Genomic DNA, 11,449 nt, shown 5'->3' on the forward strand with positions numbered 1-11,449 from the left:
ATCAAATTAATCATGATTGAATGAATCTAGGCATATATGAATTTCTACCCAATTTGCTTACTTATAACTCAAGAAAGTGCATAAAACCTACTAAAAACAAAGAAAAAAAGGCTAGTGAAACTAGCCTAAGATGCCTTGGCATCGCTACTTTAATTGCAATTGAGAATTAGGGTACAGGGAAAGAGTCAAAGAGGGTTACTTTGCAACACATGTTCCCTCTGCATCGAATCCTATGCTTCTGTGTTGTTAAGAGTTGAAGCCATGCTTCCTTGTGCGGCTGGTTTAACTTTAATTTGTAATTGATGCTTGAATTCTAGGATTTAACTCACTGAAGAAGGAGAAACAAAGAATTTTTGGATCAGATCTATATGTAACTGATGCTTGTTCTGTTGCTTTCCATACTAAGTTGTAGCTTACACAATCTTTTTCGTTTTGGATGTCAGTGCTTTCTCCTTTTATACTTTCACACGTTAATTTTTTTTGTAAATTGTGTTTTACCTTTTACTTGTTGAAATGTGCCTCTCAAGTCCCAAGTTGCATTTTTTTTTTGGATTTTTCTTCTGTTATTTTTTTCTCTTCTGTGTAATGGTTTTCATTTTGAAATGCTTGGATATGTTTTGTATTTTAGTTATTTGCATTTGATGTATGTATATGGTCTGTTTGGTTGCCAGCAAAACATGAACTTATCTTCTCTATTTTTTTCCTTTTTCGTATTTTTAATATATTTTATATTTTAATAAACTTAAGCCGAAATTGATAAGAGGAGTGAACTACTTGTGTTTGTTTTGAATGCTGGTTTAATTTGTTGCTTATTTATAACCTATTGAATTCCGCTTTGGGGATTTGTTGGGATTGAAGGTTTCCTACAGCCAAGTATTGATTTGTGAATTCTGAATTTCTGATAAATTGTGTGATTTATAATTTTTCAGGATCTTGAGAAATGGATTCTGAAGGAAGTGAAAAGGAGACTGCGGTTACTCAGGTTAGCATTGGTGGATTTGACCGTGAGGTCAGAGCAAATGATCTTGTGGTATTCTTGGAAGAGACAATTGGAATGGTAGATAGGTGTCCCTTGAAAACATCTTGGACCCCTCCAAAGTCATATCCAGATTTAAAGAAATTATTTAAAGAAATTATTTATTATAATTATGTATTTATTTTTATTTTATAATATTCAATTCATTTAAATAAAAATGCAGAATTATTGTACATGTAATCATATTATTAACTATTATGTTGTATTAATAATTATTAGAAAATTATATATATATATATATATATATATATATATATATATATATATATAGAATTATTATACATGTAATCATATTATTAACTATTATGTTGTATTAATAATTATTAGAAAATTATATATATATGTGCAGAAAAAAATGAGACCTAAGGCTACACTTATATACCGTAGTTATAATATACAAAAAAAAAAAAATAAACGAGACCTAAGGCTACACTTATATACAGTAGCTATAGTATACAAAAAAAAAACGAGGGACCTAAGGCTACACTTATAAAAAGTAGCCATGGTATACAATGTGGCTACGCTTTACAGGTGATGCAGTAGTGTTGAAAAGCGTAGCCTATTCTGGCAAAAATGGAAGCTGAAAAGCGTAGCCTTTGGTCCTGGACAGCATCACTTGAAAAGCGCACCCTATTTCCAAACGCCAAAAGTGTAGCCCTTGGTGTAGAAAAGCGTAGCCTTTGAGAGTAGGCAACGGCCGAATAGGAATCACCCCAAAAAGCATAGTCGTAGCCCAGAAAGCGTAGTCGTAGCCTAAGGCATCATTTTTTTTCACTTTTGGCTACACTTTTCAAGTGTACCTAAATGGGTATTTTTCTTGTAGTGTTATTTTTGTATCTGTATGTATGTTTAATTGAAATTTGTTTATGGACTGATTTTAAAGTTGAATGTTTGTTGTCATTTAGAAGTGGTACTACTAGAGAATGTGGAGCTAATACTTGAAGCATTTGATTATCTCCAGCTTCCATTTGCACTAAAACAAGGTGCAGTGATCTTATCCTTCCATATACATTTTAATGATTTTTTTTCCGTTTTTACCATTATTCCCTACTATTTTTTCCCCCTTGATACATTGGTTGATTAGAAATTTTATATATCAAGTCATACATTCACACTAGACCTATTTATAAAAGTTTTTTGAGTTTTTGAGAGTGCATTTAAGGTATTTGAAGAAATGCCTCAAAAAACTTTATGCATTTGGGAGAAATTTGTTTATTCTAAAGGAATCAAACTTAGAGGCATTGGGAGTGTACGAGGCTATGGTAACGAACAATAGGGTCTGGGAGATCTTGTCCACTTCCTTTGGTAAGCGATAGCTTTATAAGCAACCATTTAAACTAGACAAATTTTTAAATTTCTTTACCTAAAGATCTATGGTATTTATATGCATTATAAAAACATAGTTGCTGCTTTAGTTATAGATTCTTATACACTAATTCTTTAATAATGATTTCAAAACTTCATACCCTTTATCTTCCCTCTAGTTACTTAAATAATGCTAACAATCTATTGCTTGATTCTGGAGAGAGGCCTTGAGTTAGATGACACTTGGATTCTTGATTTTTGAAATTATGACAAGTATGATTTTGAAAACTGCATCTCTTCTACTACATCAAGATTATAAGAATTTATTGGTTGCATGATAGTAATGCTTACATAGATTAGTTGTATCTATATTCGGATGTACTTTTGCAGAATTGATTTAGTTAGAACTAATTTTGAATTAGAGTGATTTGTATTTGATAGTTTCTTTTCTCCCAGAATCAATCAATTATGGAAGTTATATAAAGTTCTTTTGAGTTTTTGCATAATCTTCTATTGATAATCTTTTTAAGTTTCCTTTGCTCACCAAAATTGTGCATTTAAGGCGTGCTCACTTTTCTATATTTATTCATCTCTTAATTTGCTACTCATATCAAATTACTTGAGACTCAACCAATGGTTATTTTCATCATCTAAATAGAGTTATTTATCTAGGGGAGATCAGAACATAGAAGAACAGGGCTTGGTTGTGATGATCACTTTGATAGCAGTGAATACATATCTTTTATTTGTAGCACATATCTATCCCATTGACATGGTATGTTTCTACTGCTACTTCTAAGCATTAGGTATGCCATTGCTACCACTTTTGAGATAAAAGAATGCAACAATCTCCATGGAACGTGGCTTAGGATGATGGAGTAGAAGTCCGGCACGGTGCACTGGGACTGCGACAGTTGCGGATAGCAGCGACACACTGTAAACTTGAGCCTATGGTTGCCAATTTTGTTAAGGTTTTATGCAGCCAGGAGATATAAACACTGCCTTTTATGAGTTTCTACTGCTGCTATTTAGAAATAACCGAATATTGAAAAAAGGTATGCGCTAATGGAGATGGGTTACGACTCACCAAACCTTCCTATAGGGATGGTTACACAGCTTCACTTGAAAAGATGTATGCAATTTGGCAATATTTTTTTTCCCTGATTATTTCTGTCAAGTATTTTAAATGAGACCAAAAGAGGTACATCAGGTGAGGAAGCACTGTTGGAGCTTATAGAGAAGGTTAAGTCATCGAAGGAGAAGGAGGAGAGTAGACCAAAGGATGAGGCTGTCTGGACAGATATTAGCCAAAGATGGTTCACTATGATGCACTCCAGTTAAGCCTTTCCTTTTCAAAGATTATCAAGAGATTGTAGAACATGTAAGCCTAATGGTAATTTGCTTCAAATCATTCACTTGTGTTAATCACTCTTATCTTCTTAGGCTGCTGCTGCCCTGGAGGGTGTCAGGAACATAACCGTGGCTTCTCACCTTATAGGAGATATGAGTGGCTCTACCATTGATGATCCCTTGTCAGAGACCTACAACAAATTAGGTTGCTTAATCTCTCTGTTGGAAAAGGATTCCGATGATTATGATATGATTGTCAAGTATCTAGAGAGAACTTATGAACCAGTCAAAGTTGGTGACATGGTAACATTTGGAATTCAGAATGTCATCTTTTTGGGTGTTGACGTAATTAATTTACTTGTAATGAATCTCAGGAATATGGGATTTCTATTGAGAACATATTTTCTATGGAAACGAGTGCATGCCCACCCTATGAAGACATAGTGAAGCTCCCAAACAAGGTTCTTTTATGGTGTGGTAAGAAACACGACATCTCAACTTTCTGGTGAACAAAGCGTAATTATAATTATCTTCTCAATGTGGTGATTATGCTGTGATGCAAGGATCACAAAGCTCAAATCTTTTGAGGCACTTGCACAAGGGGTTTTTACCAGCTATATGTTCACTACCAGTGCCAGGATACATGGTACGATAAGACCGCTACAATGCAAGACAATGCATTTCACTTTAGGAAACAATCAAAGCGCCTTCGAAAAGCTCTTTAGATGAAAAGTTTCAAACTCCTATGAGTTTAATTTCTTTCATATGCTTCCTATTATAGTAATTTATAAAGTATATGGATTCCAAAATCAGTAAATCTTAAGGTAGAGGGCACCTTTTCCTTTTCCTGGGATTCTTGTCTTGATTGTATGTGTCTTTGGTCTTCAATAGGGCGCTATTGACATACTTAATTGTTCTCTTACTTTACCTTATTATCGCTACTTGTTGTGGATGCATCACTCTACCATCATGCAGATCCTAGTTGACAGTTCGGCAGTTCTCAAAATGAATCCTATCAATGTATGAATTGGAGTATTCCAAATTCGAATTTATGAGCTTGAGCAGAAAAATTGAGAGTCTAAAAACAGTTATGTATTTGTTGGCATATGTTTTTTCTCGTTGTTGTATTATAAAAATTAAAAATACAAGCTGGAGCTTGATAAAGTTCTATGACACTATTGTGAGCTACCCATTTGTAAATATGGATTATTGTAATCTTTTATCCAGATTTAATTCTTTTAACTTTATATTTTAATTTGTATATGCTATGGCCTTTTTTCAATGCTTTTGCAGTTTAATTAATTGGTGAGAATATGCTACTTGGTAGGAGTCAAGTATGAGAAGAAGGGAGCAGTGATGGACACCGTAGAGTGAAAAGACCAGCATTTTGTGATGGTGAAATTAAAGACCATGTGTTTTGGCTGAAGCTCCTTCAAGTTTAGAAAAAAGTTTGGAACCATTGGTCAGCATTGAATATTTGTTCTCTTGTGTGATTGGTAAAATATTTGTATCACTTTTTTTTTATATGTAATGTTCATAGAGTTTAAGTGCTATAAGTATTCTTTTTCTTTTCTCATTTTATTTGCATGATGAAGCAAACTTGTACAATGATTATTGATTAATGAAAGAGGTTATAAAAATTTTATTTTGTGAATTTGTGAATTTAATGAAATATTTCATGTTGTAGTAATTATTTTTAGTACATTTATATTGTGTATAATATAAAATAAAAAATAGTATAATATAACTAAAAAATGTTACTAAAGATCTTTTGTAACATTTTTTAAGTGTTACAAAAAATATCTATGGTAACATTTTTCTAAGTGTTACATAAAATATTTATTGTAATATTTTTTAAGTGTTATAAAATATATCTATTATAACATTTATTTAAGTGTTACCAAGAAAGGTCTATTATAATATTTCTCATAATATTACTATAGAAGATCTATTGTAACAATTTTATTAAATGTTATTAAATCTTTAATAAAATGTTAGTAAAATTCTTTAGTAACATAGAATAGAGTATATTTAATATTTATTAAAATGTTATTAATGTATAAAAATAATATTTTAATATAATTTAGTAACATTTCTTAAATGTTAGTAAAAAATTAAGTATGTAGTAATGTATATAACTTACCGTATATATGTTTATCTTTGTTTATCTCATTGAGCCACTTAATAGTTCTTTTATTTTAGCTCAAATATACTTAAATGTGATGAAAAGATACAATGATGATTCCCTATTTTTTAGCTTTTGAGATATATATATATATATATATATATATATATATATAAAATTGAGCATAGGTGTGGGGAGTTTATGAGGATATGTTCTCATTTAAGTGTGAGGGATTCCCTGCAACAAACGGCTAACTGAGAATCTACAAAAAATGCCCACAGGGATGGAGACCCGCTCTTGAGAATAGTTGGGGACGGAGACGTGGCATAGGTACCCTCCCCAAAGGGATCTGTTAAATTCTCTGTGTGTGTTATATTAATCCTTTTATGTTTGGATTTTAATTATTTATTACGCATGTGAATTTTAATTGTGTTATGTCATTATATTGGATTATGTTATTTTTTTTATGTTAATTTTTTTTAAAGATAATAACTATGGATATTTGAGGGTATCTACCTTCTCTATTAAAATAATTAAATGGAAATCCATGACAGTTATGAGGTAGAAATGGAGAGTTTATTTTTTTAAAAGGTGATGGATATGGGGAGAGATACCTACCTCACGGATATTCATTATTATCCTTGAAAAAGTTCAGACATATTGATCGAAACATTTTTCTACCTACTTATACTTTATCCCCATTACAACTTGAATAAAATCTTCTTAATTTTTGCATATACAAGATGTATAATTTAGAAGAAGTCCAATTTCAAGCTTATGATAATGCATTTCACATGAGATGATATGAGAGTAAAATCATAAACACTTTGTGAGACTCAAGTGCAAAATACAATTTTGGTAAGAATGTCATACTTGATCCATACATTTCAGTCAATCTCATATGAGTATGTTAGAAATGATTATCAAATCTCATTTATCATGTCATGAATAATTGGTTATATTTGCTTATGTCACTTGTGTCATTATAATTTTTGAGTTTTAAATTATTGAATGTTGAATAAAATGAGTTGTGTTCTTTAAGTTTATTACGCAAAATTTAGTTTTGTATGCGAACATGCAAAATTTAGTTTTGTGTGGGGAGAATAATTATCAAGTCTAAGGATTTGGTTTTACGTTATATTTAATTTAAATATTCCTAAAAATTTTAGTTCAATCATTCACAATAAAACCCACTAAGTTTTATTTTCTTACACTTAGATTTTTGCGTATCCTCGTACAAAACCAAATCCTATATGATAAACTTAACAATTCATCTCATTTTATTCAACATACAATAATTTAAAACTCAACCAATGACACAAGAGAAGAAAGCAAATATGACCAATTATTCACGACACGATAAATGAGTTCGATAATCATTTTTAACATATTCATACGAAATTCAATTATGAAATAAAAAGGATCAAGTATGAAATGCGTACCAGAATTGTGTTTATTGTTTCATTCTCATATAATCTCATGTAAGATGATTATTATAAGCTTGCGCATTGGTCTCACTTCCTCTAAATCATACATCTTATACATGGAAAATTAAGAGGACTTTATTCAAGTTATAATGGAATTAAGATGTAGGTAGATACAAAAATATTGCTTAAATTACACCGTTGATTATTTTTTTTGAAATTGTAAATTAGTTTTTACATTTTAAAAGTTTGTAATTAGGTTCCTGTATAAAATATAATTTTGTAATTAGGTCCTTGATGACGTTTACCATAAGAAAAAAAAAACGCACATTTACTATAATGTCCTCTTCTTCCTTTTCTCCCTTTTCTTCCTACTTCTCTCTTCAGCGTTTCTGTTCTTCTTCTTCCATTATCACCCTGAGGCACCATGCCAAAGCCCGCCCCCGTCCCATTCTGCCATTATCCCTTCTCTTCCCCTCTTCTCCTCCCTTCTTCTGTTTCTTCCACAAATCAACATAAAAATAGTAGCCTAATTTACCACAATCATATAAAAACAACAACAAATCAACATATTATAATTCAATAACCGAATAGCTAAACAAAGAAAATTAAATTTTTTTTCTAATAATGTAAAAGCAAAACCCAAGAGGAGGAGAGGGACTCGTGAGCATAGATGTCATAGATCTGGCACGACGACGGTGAACCGAGGTGAGAGACAGAAAACGCTGAGGTGGGGTGCTATTTTGGAAAGTGAACCGGACAACCTAGAAAGACCCATCCCTAACACAACCATCGCAACCCAGTTCATCGTCTTCATCGTGCCTCTTCTGCTATGTGCCATGGTTGCCGCTTGTGAGGCGCCGTATTCTTCAGGTTGCTAAGCAATTCGTTGATGGTTTCTTAGATGGATTAAATCCTTTAGAGAATTTGAGGGACGAGATGATAAAGATGGAGAAGGATAGTGGACGTTCTCTCAGGGAACAAAAGAAGGTTTTCATGGCCAAAAATACCGTTAACTATTACAACTACGATGCAATTTTCCAGCCCCTCCACAGTAGCATCTCCGATCATGTCTCTCTGTTTTCCATTGTCACTAATTTCTGTTTCTGACCAAATACAAAAATTCCTAATGTCATGTGTTTTTTAGAAGAGTTCTTGTTCCATGGCGAGGCGTGCGAAGCTGCAAATATCTTTTGACGAAGCCATCTGTAGCTGTTCGAGCTGCGAGGAGGAGGAGCAGGTCAACCAGCAGATCAATGAAGAGGAGGAGGAGGAGCTTGAGGTGGTGGCGGGTGGATGGTGGAGGGGTGGAGGGTTGGGTTCAATGATAATGTAAAGGCAGAACGCAGGACGGTGGATGGTGGGGTGGGGTGGAGGGTGGGGTGTTGTTTTAAAAAGTAAAAAAGTGAGAGTGAAAAAGTTGGGGAGGAGTAGGGTGGGTTTAGATAGTCTAAAGAGTTTTTGATCATTTTCAAATGGTTAAATTATTCAGTTGGTTCCTATACTTTTACTAAAATTACAAATTAGTCCTTACTATCAAACACGTGTAACTCACATGTTTAAAATAGCGAATATGCTGACAAATATTCTATTAAATTAAACGTTATTTAAATAGTGGGGACTAAATTACAAAATTTAATTTTGTTTAGAGACTTAATTATAAACTTTTAAAATGTCGGGACCAATTTATAATTTCAATGAAAATATAGAGATCAACCGTGTAATTTAACCTTTCTTGATTATATGATTCTAAATGTACAATTCCAAAAGCTATGATATATATATATATATATATATATATATATATATATATATATATATATATATATATATATATATATATATTATGTAAAGAACTTCATCAGCATCACATGGTAAGTCTGTTACTCTGGGTTTGGTGATTATAGTTGTATCACCGAAATCAGCTATTGTTGATGCCAAATCAAAGCCGTGTGATGTTATTAGTCCCAAGTTGTAAGCCCTCACTTGGGTTTATTGGCATCACACACAATGCATCAATGGTATTTTCCTCACAGTAAAATTGAACTTCAGTTATTTTCCTCATTGTTAGTCTTTCTCGTTCTCCCAGTTTCCAATGACATGTTTTGTTCGTAGATGAACTGAGAAGTTAAAGCCACAAGAATAGAAAAAAGAACTGCAACCTTTCTCCAATCAGTGGAGGATAAAGCAGCAATAGCCTTGACTATTCCGATGCTCAACAAGGCAATGAAGAAAAGGTAAACATACCGCCTGGCTTTGCCACCAGCTTTTTCTCTGGTTAAATCTTTGATCTTTTGTGCTTCCACCTTGGCTTGTGCAATATCAACAGGGGCCTTCTTTCTGAGGTTCTTGAAGAACAAGCCTTCGTTTCTGTTGTCCTCCATTTGAACTTCAAACTCCTCGAGCTCGTTTTCACGGTTTGAAATCTCTTGTCTGGTAAGTTCTGTAGATTCTTCGAATTCCAGCATTTGGCGCTCTATCTTTGCTGTTATCTGATAACCACAAAAGAACAGTGTCAGCGGATAGTTACTAAAGTTCTTTTCTTATGGCATGATTTATGTGGTTTAACTAAATATCATACTCTGGCATCAGCTTCATCTAATCCTTTGAGGGCCTCTTCTCCAATTTTCTCAAACTCAACTATGGCTTCTTTGCTAAATTGGGTCAAATATGCGGACCGCTCGTCTACATAATCCATTAGGCGGATCTTTTGAGCTTCAAGCATGGCAATTTGTGCTAGCAACTCTTGTTGGCGAGTATCACCGGGTTGGAAATCAGACTCGTTAGACTTGCAGCGGCCCAAGATGGAGCTTCTTTTGTTTTGGAGGATCCCTGTGCAGTGGATATCATTCTTGCTATTGGTAGGACTCAAAGAAGGATGAATGGCTTTGAGTGCAATCATCCTTTCGTTACCGTGAAGGTATGTATTCATAACAGGTTGAAATAGAGAAAATTAAATGAAATGGGGAGAAATGGGGGTGCAAAGTCTTTTGAACCTCTTGTTCTCTCTACATTATCCATTGAAATAATGATGGTGATGTTTTTGTACAATATAAAAAGGATAAGGATACTTTCTTTTATGCTCTAAATGCCTTTTAGTTTGGTACGATCTTGGGAAATTCTAATTTGGTCGAGAAAATTTCATTTTGGTTGTGCATGGGGATTCTAATTTCTAACCTAGTCCTAGATTAATATTTTATTTTTTTTAATGTTTGTATTTCTAGTATAATAAGTTAAAAATTAAAAAAAAATATTTGTGTTTCTTTCTTTTTTTAAATACAATCAAGCACGAGCTTGACCTATTCCTAGCGTTTTTTAGTTTTTAACTAACATCTGTTAAGTGATAGACAAATTAATCATTTAATGATCTTGCAGTAACATTTTTACCAAGATAATATAAAGAAGCTCGGCACCACTTTCATAGTTTTGAAGCATATACTTTGCTAAGTTATTGGTTTTACATGTCGGTTACATTTTAAGTATGACATTTAATCGATATTCGTTCTACCTAAAAATATTATCACATGTCAGCAAATCTAATTTTATTTTTAATATGTATTCTTAAAATGAGTTTAGAAATAATATATATTATAATTTATTTAAATTTTTGTTTAAATATTTTATATAATTAAAAAACTATTAAAAATAGTTAAAAGATTAATTTATATTTTGGTTATTGTTCTAAAAACCGAATCAGATTGGCCGGTTCAATCAGTTAATCGAAAACCGATCACCAAGACGGTTCGGTTAGGCTCAAAAATCGCTTGACAAAAAATTAACCGACAGTTAACTGGTAAATTGATAGAACCGGTCAATTTTTTAGTGGTATGCCAGTTTGAGAATCCCCCTTTAAAATGGCGTCGTTTTAGCCTTAAAAAAATCCCTAAATTTTCTACCCGAAGCCCAGACCCCAGTCCCACTCATCTCCTCTCTTCTCCTCTCCTCTCTCAAAAAATCTAAATTGAAACTTGAAAGAACAAACAAAAGAGGAAACGAAGAATCCTAGCGGACTAGACCCCAGCCCTGTAGCACATTGCCATCGCACCCACCGCAGCACCCGCACCCACTGTAACCCCATAGCCCCGCAGTCTCACAGCCTCGCGGAACCCACAGCCACCGCATTTTCTCTCCTCTGTTCGAGCGCACTTCTCTCTGTTCGTCGATGTCCCGCCGTCTCCTCTGTCGTCGTCGTCACTTCCCTTCCTCTTC

At 33.2% G+C, this 11,449-nt stretch overlaps 2 protein-coding genes across 2 annotated transcripts; one reads left to right on the forward strand and one right to left on the reverse strand.

Annotated features, from left to right (window-relative positions):
* The first annotated feature begins 3,784 nt into the window (after nucleotides 1–3,784).
* On the forward strand, nucleotides 3,785–5,048 carry LOC110271137 (protein ADP-ribosyltransferase PARP3-like). The gene is made up of 4 exons (XM_088483288.1): nucleotides 3,785–3,994; nucleotides 4,066–4,168; nucleotides 4,255–4,337; nucleotides 5,019–5,048. Exons 1-4 carry the CDS (start codon nucleotides 3,845–3,847, stop codon nucleotides 5,046–5,048), a joined length of 366 nt encoding a protein of 121 aa, XP_088339414.1. The 5' UTR covers nucleotides 3,785–3,844.
* A 3,907-nt stretch (nucleotides 5,049–8,955) lies between these two features.
* On the reverse strand, nucleotides 8,956–10,229 carry LOC107637893 (uncharacterized). Its single transcript, XM_016341150.3, has 2 exons — nucleotides 9,822–10,229; nucleotides 8,956–9,732 (listed from the first exon to the last, which is right to left on the reverse strand). The coding sequence occupies exons 1-2, from the start codon at nucleotides 10,170–10,172 to the stop codon at nucleotides 9,289–9,291; spliced, it is 795 nt and encodes a 264-aa protein (XP_016196636.1). The 5' UTR covers nucleotides 10,173–10,229; the 3' UTR covers nucleotides 8,956–9,288.
* Nucleotides 10,230–11,449: the final 1,220 nt, after the last annotated feature.

Source organism: Arachis ipaensis, chromosome B4 (genome assembly GCF_059453495.1).
Source record: "Arachis ipaensis isolate K30076 ecotype BB chromosome B4, ASM5945349v1, whole genome shotgun sequence".
NCBI lineage: Eukaryota > Viridiplantae > Streptophyta > Magnoliopsida > Fabales > Fabaceae > Arachis > Arachis ipaensis.